At 55.0% G+C, this 15319-nt stretch overlaps 1 protein-coding gene across 10 annotated transcripts in view; it reads right to left on the reverse strand.

Annotated features, from left to right (window-relative positions):
- Positions 1–425: 425 nt before the first annotated feature.
- FANCM (FA complementation group M) overlaps positions 426–15319 on the reverse strand; it is a 51913-nt gene continuing 37019 nt past the window's right edge. For 2 of the 10 annotated variants that reach the window (XM_032691838.1, XM_032691837.1), the window contains exons 14-23: positions 9969–11892; positions 8795–8874; positions 8639–8710; positions 7778–7927; positions 6263–6419; positions 5285–5391; positions 4148–4696; positions 3005–3416; positions 1640–1931; positions 426–682 (exon numbers count right to left, since the gene is read on the reverse strand). In XM_032691838.1, coding sequence (XP_032547729.1) covers positions 535–682; positions 1640–1931; positions 3005–3416; positions 4148–4696; positions 5285–5391; positions 6263–6419; positions 7778–7927; positions 8639–8710; positions 8795–8874; positions 9969–11892 — 3891 coding nt within the window. In that variant the 3' untranslated portion in view covers positions 426–534. Of the gene's footprint in view, positions 683–1639; positions 1932–3004; positions 3417–4147; positions 4697–5284; positions 5392–6262; positions 6420–7777; positions 7928–8634; positions 8711–8794; positions 8875–9968; positions 11893–15319 lie in introns of those variants that run through there. The other 8 variants (XM_032691845.1, XM_032691840.1, XM_032691839.1 and 5 more) reach the window with 7 other exon arrangements.

Below are 15319 nucleotides of genomic sequence, written 5' to 3' on the forward strand. Positions count from 1 at the left end.
CACTATCCCATCTCTCCCTGCCCTCTGGCAGTGGGAAGCTGTTCCAGGAAAGTGGAACTCCCTGCAAAGAGCTGTGAGCGGGAAGGGATGGGAATGAAGATCCCGGTCCTTTTCCAGGTAGCCACAGTGTGGCAGCAGAGGCCGCGCGGGCGGTGCCGGGAAAGGATCCCCGAGCTCCTGCAGCCGGGGCAGAGGGAGCAGGACGGGAACGTGAGGCCCCCCAGGACCAGGGGACCTGCCCCGGGCCCACCCAGCAGTGCCCCGGTGTCCCGGGCACGAGGAACACCGGGCAATTCCCTTTCTTCCCAGGAAACGCGGGGCTCAGCGCTGCAGCCAAGGGCAGGAGCTGCCGGGGGGCTCCTTCCCCTGACCCCCCAAGGCTTTGCTTTGCCGAAGCACCGGAGCCACCGTGTTTTGCAAAGGAATCTCGGGGTGCTCCCAGCCCGGCCGGTGCCTCCCAAGCCCGGTGCTTGTGAGGGTTTATTGGGTTGGACACCAATCCCAGTAAAGTGCAGAGCAGGGCCCCCAGTCCCCTCAGCTCCGGGGGGCCGCGGGGCCCTTCCCGCCGGCGCGGGGGGGCTGCGGCAGCAGCTGAGGGTCGAAGCTGTGGCGCAGGTACCGCTGGATCTCCTCGGCACAGTCCCGGCTCAGCCGCGCGGCCGCGGCCACCGCGCTGGGGGAGCTGCAAGAGAGGGCAGGGGGTGAGCAGGGCCCTGGATACTCTGGATACAGCACCGGGAACACCCCGGGCTGCCCCGAGCACACCCCGGCAAGGCTGGGGAAGTGCAGGGAAAACAGGGAACGGCAAAGGGAAAGACGCGGTGGGGCGGCAGGAGGGAGGGTGAAGCAGAGCCCGTGTCAGTGCCCGGGGCTGCTCAGTGGGAGAGACGGGAAGGCATGAAGAGCAGGGATGAGACTGGGACAGGAAAGCTCCTGGGAGCCTTGGCAGGGACAGAAGGGATCTCTCCAAGCAGCTCTCCCAGCAGGAAAGGCACAGCAGGAAGGATCTCCCTGAACAGCTAACCCAGCAGGAAAGGTGGGGGGAAAGATCTCCCCAGTTACTACAGCCAGAAAGGTGCAGGAAGGATGGCCCTGGGAATCGATCCCAGCAGGAAAGGTGATGAAAGGAATCCTGTGAGCAGGTCCCCCAGCAGGAATGGGGCAGGCAGGCTCTGTGCCCCAGGAATGGGCAGGCAGGCTCTGTGCCCCAGGAATGGGGCAGGCAGGCTCTGTGCCCCAGGAATGGGGCAGGCAGGCTCTGTCCCCCCAGAAGGTGCAGGCAGGCTCTGTCCCCCCAGAAGGTGCAGGCAGGCTCTGTCCCCCCAGAAGGTGCAGGCAGGCTCTGTCCCCCCAGAAGGTGCAGGCAGGCTCTGTCCCCCCAGAAGGTGCAGGCAGGCTCTGTCCCCCCAGAAGGTGCAGGCAGGCTCTATCCCCCCAGAAGGTGCAGGCAGGCTCTGTCCCCCCAGAAGGTGCAGGCAGGCTCTGTCCCCCCAGAAGGTGCAGGCAGGCTCTGTCCCCCCAGAAGGTGCAGGCAGGCTCTGTCCCCCCAGAAGGTGCAGGCAGGCTCTGTCCCCCCAGAAGGTGCAGGCAGGCTCTCCCAGGCAGAGCCCAGGCCCAGGCAGCCCCGGGGTGTTGTTACCTGTTGGCCAGGTCACGGGGGCAGCCGAGGCAGTGGCAGAGCTGCAGGGCCCCCACGTAGCTGAGGGGGGGGATGCTCAGGTAGAAGCCCAGCAGGTCCCGCCGGGGCCCCTCCAGCTCCGTGGGAACATCGATGGCAGCTCCCTTCCTGTGCTCCAGCAGGGCCAGGTCCCTGAGCAGAACAGCAGTCTCCTGCTGGCAGGAGCTGAAGAGGAGGTGGATGCCAGCCTGGACCAGGGCCGAGAGCACTCCATCGTAGTACTGAGTCCGCTGGAAACAACGGGACGTTTCTCCTGTAGAGGGAAGGACAGGAAGCTCGGTGAAAATCCAGTGGGAGGACTCACAAAGCAAACCAGCTCCAGGATCCCTCACCCTGAGAACTCACAACCAGACACACAGAGAGGGAACACATCCCGGGCTGGACAGAGCTTGGAGCAACCTGGGATAGTGGGAGGTGTCCCTGCCCATGGCAGGGGGTGGAACAAGAGGAGTTTTAAAGTCCCTTCCAACCAAACCATTCTGGGATTCCATGAAATCAGGAGCGGTTTGGTAGAGCCACACAAGTACAAATGCACCTGAACACTGTTCCATGAGGGACCAGCAGCACCCTGGAACTGGTGTCATGAGAAAAACTGGACAAAGAGGATGGAAACAAGTGACACCCTCAACAGTGGGATAAAGAAGCAGTTCCAACTCAGCCCACTTCCTACAGCCCCCTCGGAGCAGCTGCATCTCCAGGGACCAATTCTAGCAGTGTTCCCATATGGGAACTATCAACAAGTGAGATCTGCCATGAAACCAAAGCTGCACCCTCAACAACTGGATTGCAGTGGTGGAGTTTCATAGCCCAGAACATCTGTAATGGAATCAAGGATCTGAGCTCCAGTTCTTCTGCAGAGCAGGTGCAGCAAGAGCTCTCAGTTACTGTCTAGATGGCCCTGGGAACAGACAGGGGAACCATCTGACTGTGTCATTTGGATTAGAACAAAGGTCTCTGCGTGGATAAGATTGTTGCTTGTTCCTTTATCATATGATCCCAGACTGGTCTAGGTGGGAAGGGACCTTAAAGCCCATCCCATCCCATCCCATCCCATCCCATCCCATCCCATCCCATCCCATCCCATCCCATCCCATCCCATCCCATCCCATCCCATCCCCTGCCATGGGCACCTTCCACTGGCCCAGGTTGCTCCAACCTGGCCTTGGACACTCCCAGGGATCCAGGGGCAGCCACAGTTTCTCTGGGCAACCTGGGCCAGGGCCTCCCCACCCTCCCAGGGAGGAATTCCTTCCCAGTATCCCATCTACCCCTCTGCTCTGGCAGTGGGAATCCATTCCCTTGTGCTGCCCCCCTGGGAACACCCACCTGGTTTGGCCCTGTCTGTCTCCAGGATCACACAGACCCTCTGGAACAGGCCCTGCAGGCGCTGCAGCCGCTGGCTCAGTCTGTTCCTGTTCCCAGGGCCCTGCAATTCCGACTGGAAGGTCCTTTCCACGGCCAGGCGGGTGCTGACGATGTAGTCGGAGGTGCCCAGGGAACAGACCCGCACGTGGAGCCCGTGCACTGCCCGCAGGGAGGAGATCACCTCTGCCCCACAGCTGATCTCCCTGCTGTCTGCCAGGATGCTCAGGGAAGGGCCCTTCCCCAGAGGGTCCCGGGAGAGCCTGGCTGAGGCCGAGGAGGGCTCTGTGGCTGCGGGACACGCTGGATCTGAGGCGCTCCCACGGGGGTTCTTCCCAGAGCTCTTCACCTGTGAGGGCTGGAGATCACACAGGGACTGTAACAGACCATGGAGGAGTTCACTCAAATTAATAAAAGGATGCTTTGCAATATTAACACTTTCAGAGTGACACTTTAATCCCCTGTATCCCCCTCCCAAATGAGCTGATCTGATTGTCCAGGAGTCAGAATGACAAAAGCAGCAGCTTTCACCAACAATTTGAGCAGAAGCTGGACCACGTACAGGACAGAAGTCAGGCTGGGAAGTGAGAGAGATCAGGAATCCAACCTCAGGCTGGAGGGAGTTAACTGAGGATGGTGAACAAGTATTTCACAAGCACAAACCCCACAGAATGGGTGGACACTGCTGTTCCACACAGATCCATGCTCCTCCATGGCTGTCAGTCCCAAGAGACCATCTAATCCCAAGTTTTTATTTACTGACTGCTGAGATACTCCAGGATACCCTGGGAGTACAAAAGCTGTAACAGCAAAGGGAAGGCAGCACCAGGAATGGTTCTGCTCCTGTGTCACCACAAGCTGTGGCTGCCCCTGGATCCCTGGAAGTGTCCAAGGCCAGGTTGGAGCAACCTGGAATAGTGGAAGGTGTCCCTGCCCACGGCAGGGGCTGGAATGAGATGGTTTTAAGGTCCTTTCCCACTCAGACCATTTCAGGTTTCCCTGACTCCTGCTGCTGTGCTGTAACAGCCCCCAGAACAGCCCCACCCCAGGAATCCCTTCCCAGCACGTGGGGTGAGAGGAAGGTCCCTGCTGTGACTGGACACTGACCTCACTGGGAGCCTGGACAGAGCCAGGGGCAGCTGGTGGGAAGGACGTGCTCCTGCTGGGATGGTCTGGGTGCAAATCCAGCCTCTCAGAGCCCGAAGCCTGCAGGCCAAGCAGCATGTCCCTGTCGTGCCCCCCGGGCCGAGGGGCTGGCACTGCCCTGGCACCGTGGCCGTGCCGTGCAGGGGGCACCGAGGGCCGGGGGCACTCTGTGCTCCCCTGTCCTGCCCTGGAACAGCCTGCTGTCATGGACTGCTCCCTGCTGACAGCCGTCTCCTCCTCGCTGGAGTCACTGAGGACAACGATCCGGGATGGTTTCCTCCTGTGCCCCGGGGCAGGCGGGCTCTGCTCCAGCCCGGCCTGGTTCAGTCTCCTCCTGCGCCGGGTCAGGTACCGGCCCGGGGCACCGGGGACACTGTCCCTGGTGAGGAGACCCCAGTTCACACACTCCTCCTCCTCCTCCTCGCTGGGCCCACTCTGTCTGCAGGCTTCCTCCTCCTCATCCCCCACACAGAAACTGTCCTCCACGTACTCCGCGTCCTGCTCGGGAATCTGCGGGAAAAACAATCCCAGTCAGCTGTGGAGCAGTGGAATGATGGTGCTGCTGCTCCCCATGGAGGCACTTGGCTCATCCAACCCTGGTGTAGGGACAGCAGGGGCTGAGGGGCTTCTCACACATGGAATGGTTCGGGTGGGAAGGGAACTTAAAGCCCACCCAGTGCCACCCCTGCCATCCACCTTCCACCAGCCCAGGTTGCTCCAACCTGGCCTTGGACACTTCCAGGGATCCAGGGGCAGCCACAGCTTCTCTGGGTAACCTGTGCCAGGGCCTCCCCACCCTCCCAGCCAGGAATTCCTTCCCAATATCCCATCTAACCCTGCCCCCTGGCCAGTGGGAAGCCATTCCCTATGTTCTGCCCCTCCATCCCTTGTCCCCAGTCCCTCTCCAGCTCTCCTGGAGCCCCTTTAGGCCCTGCAAGGGGCTCTCAGCTCTCCCTGGAGCCTTCTCTTCTCCAGGCTCAAGTCTTGTGTTAGAATTTGTTATTTACCAGAAAATGCCAACTACACCTCAGAGCAGGACTGGAACCTACCCATGGTCCCAGCCCAGGGCAATTCCCAAGGACAGAGGTCAGTGCACACCTGTGAGAAGATGGCTGAGCTGTTGAACTCCCGATGGACCATCCTGTACCTGCTGCCCAGGGCGGGGCTGCGCACGGACTCCAGGTACACTGCCCTCATCTCCGTGTCTGACCCGCAGGAACAGCAAAGGGAACACAGGGTTACTGCACAGACAACCCTCCAGTCACTCTTGTTACACTGTGTTTTCCATATTCAGTCATTCCTTTATAGCCTCCCAAAAACCTGTATTTCCCCAAGCAAAAATCTGCAATTCTCCAGCCACCTCTGGAAATCCCAAAGTACAACCCAAGGGCTCTGAGATGAAGGAGGGCAGGGAGAGATGGGATATTGGGAAGGAATTCCTGGCTGAGAGGGTGGAGAGGCCCAGGAATAGAATTCCTAGAGAAGCTGTGGCTGCCCCTGGATCCCTGGGAGTGTCCAAGGCCAGGTTGGAGCAACCTGGGCTGGTGGAAGGTGTCCCTGCCCAGGGCAGGGGGTGGCACTGGATGGGCTTTACGGTCCCTTCCCACCCAAACCAGTCTGGGATTCTAAATGTCCCCAGCTTGCTGTCATGAAAACTGCCATGGAATCCCAGGATATCCTGAGCTGGAAGGGACCCACCAGGATCACCCAATCCAACCCCTGTCCCTGCCCAGGACACCTCAACAATCCCCCCCTGTCCCTCAGAGCGTTGTCCAAACCCTCCTGGAGCTCTGGCAGCCTTGGGGCCGTGCCCACTGCCCTGGGGAGCCTGGGCAGTGCCAACCACCCTCTGGGGGAAGAGCCTTTCCCTGAGATCCACCCTGACCCTGCCCTGGCACAGCTCCAGCAGCTCCTCAGGCTGCAGAAGGTTTGCCCAGCTGGCAGAGCTCTGGGTGCCATGGCAGGAGCAGCCCCTCAGCCCAGGTGAAGGGGTCGCTGCTCATTTCCCCCTGGCCATGCCCATCCCACCCCATCCATCCCCCAAGGATGTGGAGTCCCACAGAGCCCCTCCCTCACCATTCAGGGCCTGTGTGACGTCCCCCTCATCGTTGAGGAACTGGGCCATGGAGGAGCTCAGCTCGTCCTCGGCGCCGTCGCTCTCGTCCGACGACAGCCCCTGTGCCCCGTGCTGGGACAGCTCTGCCTCCTCCTCCAGGAACTGCCTGGCTGTGGCCTGGGAAAACAGGGGGCCTTGCAGGGGGTTCTGATGCACTAATGCTGCCCTGAGACCCCCGAGTCACTGCAGGCCAGCATCTGGGTCACCACAGGCACCGGGCTCCTGGCTTGGGCAGGAGAATCCCGTGGCCTGTGTGCCCCTGGACAGGGAACAGCCCAGGCAGAGCCACCAACACGGGGGGCTGAGCTGCCCAACACCATCCAGGGGCTTTGCAGCTCATACACCCAGTGTGACTTTTTATTTGCTGTCAGAAACCTGGGTTCCTTTTGAAGGGCTGGATTCCCCCAAACCCAAATCAGTGGGAACTTCAGAGCCCGACCCCACCTGGGTTCACCCTTTTCTGCTCAGGTGCCAGCTCCTTAAATGATTGACTGGCTCCAGTGCCAGGGGCTGCTCTGGTCAGTCTGTGTTGATCTCATTGCAGGTCTCTCCTGACAGGGCTCCCTGACTGATAGTGGACTGGTCACAGTGGTTTTAATGCCTGGGATCTCCTGGGGATGTGGAATTCTGGCCTGTCCATCACTATGGATGTTTAGGCAAGGTCAGTGTGAAGGCACAGTAGGATTTCCTAAGCAGATACAACTCTTTTTCTAAGATCCTTTTGGTCTCACCTTAAAAAAAAATGTTTAAATCTAACTGAAAAATGGATTTTAATCCACCTCATTCTTTGTATCCCAGAATGTAAAACACTGATACTGTAGGGAAGGTTTGACAATGAAGATTATTTTTCAAACATCAAAAATATCCAATGTATTGTGCCCTGGAGCCCTGATTATGGCAATTGCTGCCCAGTGGAACCACAGCCACAAATATTTAAGAGCTCTTTACTTAGGATGATTCTTGGCCCTGCTTCCTCTCCTGCTGCAGTGATGGACCAAAGTATCAAATACTGAAATAAGATTTAAGATTTGGGGTAGAGGGACCACTGCTGCCTTAAATGTTCAAAGTTGAAGCCCTCAGAGTAGGGAGTAAATTCATATGATCAAGTATCCCAATGGAAATAATAATAATAATAATATTAATTTCTGGGCAAGACCCTGAGCTCCCAGAGATGACTAACCCTTGAATATTTCTGAAGATTGTAAAATGGACATTGTTATTTGGCTTCAGAACTGTGTCACCAGGGCCCTGCAGACTCTGACAGGCAGGAAGGGATGGCAGGACTCAGATCCAGTTCCAAGATTTCAGCTCCAGTGTTTGCAGAGCACTGGTGTGGAACAGCTGAGCCTCAGCCCTCCTGGACAGTGTCCTAACACCACAGACTGCCCAGCCCCGTGCCCACACCCCAACTCCAGTGCCAGCTGCTCCAAACACGACCTTCCACAGCCAGGAGACACGGGGGGTCACACACACACCTGGGCTGTGGAACTGCTCCGGAGCCGTTTGCCTCGTCCTGGCCGGGCTTTGTTCTGGGCTGTGGAGCTGCTCCTCGTGGTCCTGCTCCAGTTCTGGGCAAAATCCCCACTGTCATCACTGGACTCTGACTGGGAACAGGGAACACAGCCCTCAGAGAGTCAGGGGAAAGCAAGGAATGTTTAATTACAGTCATAAATCCCAGACTGGTTTGAGTTGGAAAGACCATAAAGCCCATCCAGTGCCACCCCTGCCATGGGCAGGGACACCTTCCACCAGCCCAGGTTGATCCAACCTGGCCTTGGACACTTCCAGGGATCCAGGGGCAGCCACAGCTTCTCTGGGCAACCTGGGCCAGGGCCTCCCCACCCTCCCAACCAGCAATCCCTTCCCACTATCCCATCTCTCCCTGCCCTCTGGCAGTGGGAAGCCATTCCCTGTGTCCTGTCCCTCCATGCCTTGTCCCCAGTCCCTCTCCAGCTCTCCTGGAGCCCCTTTAGGCCCTGCAAGGGGCTCTCAGCTCTCCCTGGAGCCTTCTCTCCTCCAGGGAACCCCCCCAGCTCTCCCAGCCTGGCTCCAGAGCAGAGGGGCTCCAGCCCTGGGATAACTCAGTCACCCTTCAACATTTGCTTTTGAAGGAACACCTGATTTCCTGTGGTTGATATTCTGTGGTTTGGAGCAGCCTGGGCTGGTGGAAGGTGTCCCTGCCCGGGGCAGGGGTGGTATTGGATGGGCATTAAGGTCCCTTCCCACCCAAACCCTTCTGGGATTCTGTGATCTTTGGAGACCTGGGGGAAGAACTGAGGCAGGGAAGCAAGGATGAGTTCCCATTATCTCCCCCCTTTCCCAAGGCACTCACTGACCATGTCCAGGGGGTGCCGACGTTTCCTGGGGACGCGAGGCCGTGGGTACTCAAAGTCACTCTCGTCCATCCCCTGTGGGAACAGGAATAACCATCATTGCTCACAGCATTTGTGCTTGGCTGCTTGAATTGCCTATTTTCTTTTTCTAAGACTCACATCAGGAGACTTCAAAACGTTCTTTTTTATCCTGTTTTTTCTCTGGAAAACGATCTCTTCCTCACTCTCACTGCTGGTTCCTGCAGCAAAAAGAGTAAACAACATTCACTGGGAATTGCAGAGTTCACAACACAATATTGCTATAACTGAGCAATCAAAACCTGCCTCTCTCACAAAAGTACCTCCAAAGGAGATTATTTATTGATCCGCAGGACAAATATTGTTCTCTTTAGCCTTGTTAATCAAAATAGATAATCTCCAGCTGGGATGTACAATAAATCCTGATTCCCTGGAGACTCTCGGGATGGGAGTGATTACCCTGGGCAGCACAGAGATGGAAAAAGGGAGGGGAAACATCAAACCAAGAGAAAAAGCCCTTGAAAGTTGAGTAAGAGTTACCCTTGTGGCAGCATTTTGTGACACAAATCCCTCTGGGTGCATGGAATGGAGCCAAGGAACGGTGTTTGTGAGTCCAGAGGAGGCACAAAGATGCTGCCAGGGCTGGAGCCCCTCTGGAGCCAGGCTGGGAGAGCTGGGGGGGTTCCCCTGGAGAAGAGAAGGCTCCAGGGAGAGCTGAGAGCCCCTTGCAGGGCCTAAAGGGGCTCCAGGAGAGCTGGAGAGGGACTGGGGACAAGGCATGGAAGGTGTCCCTGCCCAGGGCAGGGGTGGGACACCATGAGATTTGGAGTCCCTTCCATCCCAAACCATTCTGGGATTCTATAAGAGATCCCAGGCTTGTGCTGAAGTTGTGATCAGAAAATTTTAAATAGAAGTCAATTTTCATGTGAGGAAATGGAAAGAAATCCATCAGTAGAGTTTTCATTCCTCAGGAACAGTGACAGGAAAACATGAAGGCAGGGATTCAGGGATCAGCAGATCCAGAGGAGCACCAGTCAGATCCTGAGATTAAGAAAGGGCTTTGAAGGGCTTTGAACTCACACAATCACATCTCCCACGCCTTTAACACTTGTGAGGAGGTTCAGGTTTAATTCCCAGTCCTTCCTTGTGTGTGGGGTGAAGTCTCCTCATCCACCCAATTCCAGTATTGCAGCCATTATTCCTTCTCCTTTCAGCCCTCCCACCTCACTCACAAGACCAAACTGAGGATCCAAAAGGCACTGGATCCTGTTGACTAAACATGAAGGTATCCAAACTGTCCCACCAAAACCCCTACCTGCAGCAGGACACGCTCGGGATCCACGGAGGGTGGTGTCTTCCAGGTCTGCAGTTCTTCCTAAAGGGGAATCCGCAGCTGAACTCCCAAAGTTCTGCCCACGTGGGCTTTTATGGACTTTATCTCCAGGAGGCACCTCTGGAGTCTCCTCCCTGGCACTGGAGAAGACTTTCCTAGGAATCCTTTTGATAGCTTGGACATTCCCACCCTTCCTGCTTACTGGGGTGGAAAGTGCCGAAGGCAAAGGTTCAGGTGATGCCCTTCCCATTCTCCTGCCTCCTGATTTCAGGGAAGGCACTGCAGCAGGAGCAGCCTCTGGCCCTTCCCTGTCATTCACACCCCTGCTCTGGAATGACAACGGTGTGGAAACGTCTCTTCTCTCCAGACCTCTGCAATCCCATTCTGGCGAGGTTTCCAGCCTGGACCCACCCCTCAGGAATACCTTTCCATCCTCAGTGGATTTTGCCCCTGCACCACTCCCCGAGGCACCGTTTGCTTTGCTGGTGTTCCCAGTATTCCCGTTTTCCTCGGGGGTTTCACTGTCACTGTCTGTGATGGAAAAGCCCAGGTCGAAGGTGACTGAGAACAGCTCCTGGGAACAGTCGTAGAGATCCTCATTCTCCAGGCCCTGCTCGGGCACTCCCGCTGTTTCCATGGATTTACTGCTCTGGGGCTGCTCCCTGCAGGTGCTGGTGTTCACACAGGGCCCCTCAGAGGGAACCCCCTTGGATCCTCGCTCTCCATCTGTCCCGACGACGTTCCCACCTGGATCTGGCCTGGCTGGAGGCTCCCTGCTCACGGAGAACCTGCTGTCCCCGGTGTCATCCACAGGCTCATCCTCAAACAAATGGATGCTCTGCTCTCCAGCAGCCAGCACCTTCTCGTGGTCGGTGGCAGCACCTGCAGTGTGTCTGTGAACAAAGTGCCTGTTGGAAGGGCCGTTTGTCAGGCTGTGGTTTGTGGCTGGAGCGTTCCCTCGGACGGCAGGGAATTCCTCGCTGTCAAACAGCCCATCAAAGCTGTCATTCCAGGTGTGCTCCTCTTCAACAACAGCAGCCTTGGAAGATGAGGCAGTTTTGGACAAACAGGGACTTCTTGGAGCACAGAATTCCCTGGGGATGTTCGGTTTGGGATTTTCCATGAGCAGCAGTGAAGGATCAGCTCCCAAGGATGTGGAGAAGGCATTGCCCCGTGGTCCTGCAGAGTGACCCTCAGGGATAACCTCTGGGACAGGACATATTGTTTCCTCATTCCTCACCACGTTCTCCAAGTCCTCGAGTTCATTCCAGGAGGGAATGGGGGGAGGGGACTGTGACAAAAGCCTCTGCACACGGGACAATGTTTGTTCTAAGCCAGGAGGCTCCTGGGAGGGTCTCCCGAGTGACTCCCCGTAGGATTCAGGGAGATAGAACAAGTCTGAGGACAGTGGTGATGTCTCGTACCCCGAATCCCCGGGGAGCATCCCCAGGGATCCAGGAGCTTTGCCTGCAGGTTTGTCTCCCTTTGCTGCTGGACTGTCAGGAAGGTCAGTGCTGTCACTGCTGTCACACAGGTCAATAACTGCATTTAAGTCAAATGTCACCTCCAGCTCCTTGTCCCTCTCACTGCCCTGGTCGGGCTGTTCATCCAGAGCAAACGTTCCCAAGGGAGATGCCGAAGGATCCACCTCCACACTGGATCCAGGAGTTCTTTTGGGAGGCTTTGGCTTGGTTATTTTAAAGGTGGTGAAGAGCTCACTCTCGTCATCACCTCTGTCAGGCAGGAATGGCTTCATTTGGGATGTGTGTGCCAGGCCTTTCCTGGAGGATCGTGCTCTCTGATCCCAGCTGGACTTGGCCATGAGGAGATGCCTCTTATTCCTTGGAATATTTACGTCTTCCACACATAAGTGGGGCTGGAGCTCCCGTCCATAGCTGCAGTCTCCCTGGGCCAAACACAGGGCAATATTTACTGGACACACCCCCTCAACACACAGGGGCTCCCCAGCACGGGGGGATTCAAACAAGTGCCAAAGGTCTCGTTCTCCTGCAGAAATTCTCACTCACAGACTCTCAACTTCTTTTTTCCCCTGTGCTATTAATCCTCTGTTCCAAAGGGAACCAGCTCTTCTAAACACACCCCTGGAAAAAGCACCACGGACTTGGACACCACCCCCAGTGAGGGATCCACACAGGGACTGCCTGGGTGGAAAAGCTGGTTATTTACTGCCCTTCTCACCCTCTCTCTTAAATTAAGGTTTCAAAATTAAGGTCTGCAAAGGAGCAGCAAGGGCCCAAAGGGGCTCTGCAGGCAATGGTTTAGAATGTTCCTTCCAGGTTCCAACCTGTTTCACTAATTACAATAAAAATAAGGATGTAAGAGCTAAACAAAAGGAACAATCATTATATTATTATATTTTGGCAGTTCAGTAAGATGAATCCCTGGACTCCTCAAGCCCTGAAACGAAACAAGGTCCCTTGGGTGATAAAACTGACTTTTACAATAAGAGATTCCCTGGATTATCTGCCTCCTGACAGTCCCCAAAAGTTCTGTCATACATCACATACATGTGTGTGTGGGTATCCAGATATACACACACATATGACATATTTATTCCTTGGCAGACCAGGAGAGCCCCAGACTACACCCCTGACTTCTGAGAAGTGTTCATTCCAAAACAGTGAAGAAAAGAACTGCTGTGAAAGGGTTAAAGGAACATTTTGATAGGGCAGGTTCTAAATAATTCGTTCCCTCAAGCTCAGTCAGAACACAGACTCAAGGTTTGGAATTCTCTGTGTGAAATCCCAGAAGGTAACGGGGTTGATAATGGTGTGGGCACACTGAGCTGAGGAACAGGCACCTCCAGCCCTGAGGCATCACACAAACCAGACCTGCACTACAGGGATCAAGGATTAATGAGCTGCCAAACCACTAAAAATCAGGGAAAGAGGAGTAGGTGCTGCTCCTGCCCACCCACACACTCCTGACAGTGCCCAACACATCAGCCTTGGCCTTAGATTGTTCTGCAATACAAAATGAGTCAAACTGTAACCCCCAAACCTACAAACCCAAAACTAATCAAAGGACAGACCCCAAACCTACAAACCCCCAACTAACCCAACTACAAACCCCAAACCTATAAATAAAAAACTAATCAAAGTACAAACCCCAAACTAATCAAACTACAGACCCCAAACCTACAAACCTATAAACCCAAAATTAACCCAATTACAAACAGCAAACCTTCAAACCCAAAACTAACCCAACTACAAATCCCAAATCTACAAACCCAAAACTAATCAAAGTACAGACCGAGACCTATAAACCCAAAACCAATCAAACTGCAAATCCCAAACCTATAAACCCCAAACTAATCAAACTCCAAACCCCAAACCTACAAACGCCAAACCTATAAACCCAAACCAAACCCAACTACAAATGCCAAATATATAAACCCCAAACTAATCAAACTGCAAACCCCAAACCTAAAACCCCCAAACCTACAAACCCCAAACTAATCAAACTACAAACCCTGAACCTACAAACCGAAACCAAACCCAGTTACAAACCCTAAACCTACAAACCTGAACCCAGTCAAACTACAAGCCCCAAACCTACAAACCCCAAACTAATCAAGTTGCCCAGAGAAGCTGTGGCTGCCCCTGGATCCCTGGAAGTGTCCAAGGCCAGGTTGGAGCACTCTGGGCTGGTGGAAGGTGTCCCTGCCCATGGTAGGAGTGGCACTGGATGGGCTTTGAGGTCCTTCCATCCCAACCCAGTCTGGACTGTGGGATTCTCACAGGGCAGGAGGGAGCAGTGAGGGGTGACCACACTGAGAACCCCCCAGCCCCTGCACAGCCCATGGCCGTGTCCTGCCTTGGCACACCCAACTCCCGGAGCCTGGCAGTGCCATGGCCAAATTTAGCATGTAGGGCAGAGCTGAGTGCCCTGATTGCAGCTGACACGGCCTTATGTAACTGCTCCACTTCCAGGAGCATTCCAAGCTCTGCCTCCCAAGGGAGCACCGTGCCAGCCAGTGCTGCTGCAGGGAAAGGGCACACTGGGAATGACCACACTGGAGCCCCGACGGGCACGAGGGGTGGGACCTTAAATCACCTGCTCAGCCCCCCGGGCAGCCTGGCAGCTCCAGGGTGTACCAGCCACCCTGCAAATAGGTCAGGCAGGAGCAGCAAAACATCTGAGATTATTGGGCTAAATCGATGGCCCCGAGTCAGGTTAACAAGCAAGGCAGGTTTTAATAGAGAAAATAAAAAGGGGAAAAAAAAACTTTAGTACCTGAAATGTTTCATGTTTGAGATAGAAATCTATGTGTGATTATACACATCCTGTTTCCCAGCACTTAAATGTAAGGCAGCGACTCCCAAACCTCAAGTTCCCCTCTCTGTCCCCATAAGCTGCTCTGGGTGGACATTTGCTAATTCAGCTCCCTGCCAAGACCCCGGGGGTTTGGTATTTGGAAATTAAAAGATAAGTCTGGGGGCAGATACAATGCAGGTTTGAACAACTAAAACTTCTTTAGTGGAGAGCTGGAGGGAAACCATCTGGGGTTTCCACCCCTTGGTGTGTTCTGGGCAAGCATCTGCTGCAGCTCAAACACCCCCACCCCATTCCCAAAACCAGGTTTTAAGGGAATCCTGGAACTCCAGTGGAAGGTGTCCCTGCCCAAGGAACTTGGAGGTCCCTTCCATCCAAACCAGTCCATGATTCCATGAATTCTTTATGATCAGCCTGCACTCCCTTCCCCACAGGTCCTGTTTTCCCACTGTCCCAATGCTCCCTGGTCCAGCCCGGTCACATCCAGGTTGGACACTTTGGTGCCCTGGGATTCACCTCCCTCACAACAGGCCAGCAGTTATTTACACCTGCCAGGAGCTGCTTAATGAGCACAATAATCAATCCCTGGTCCAGCATTGCTTCATTTCCACAAGACACCCTAGGGGAAGAAACGCTGTCAAAAGCTGTTTTTTGGAAGTTTAAGTACATTACATAAGATGATCTTTAAAAATATATTTAGCTGAGTTATGGAAGAAGCCTGAGGGGCACAGAACCCCCAGTTTCCTTCCACGAAAGCTGGGATAATTCTCCTCCTGATGGTATCACATCATTGGTGTATCTACTAATTCTGTTGCTTTTTGCTTTCAGCTACACAATAAAAACACTCAAAGATCCGTAAAAGAAAAATTATTAGCAAAATACAGGGTATGTACCCTGCAAACAGGGGAACAGGCATCACTGAAGCAAGAGTGAATGTTCCAGCACATCAGGAAATAAATGAGGTTGCCCAGAGAAGCTGTGGCTGCCCCTGGATCCCTGGAAGTGTCCAAGGCCAGGTTGGAGCCACCTGGGCTGGT

Source organism: Chiroxiphia lanceolata, chromosome 6 (assembly GCF_009829145.1).
Source record: "Chiroxiphia lanceolata isolate bChiLan1 chromosome 6, bChiLan1.pri, whole genome shotgun sequence".
Classification (NCBI taxonomy): Eukaryota; Metazoa; Chordata; class Aves; order Passeriformes; family Pipridae; genus Chiroxiphia; species Chiroxiphia lanceolata.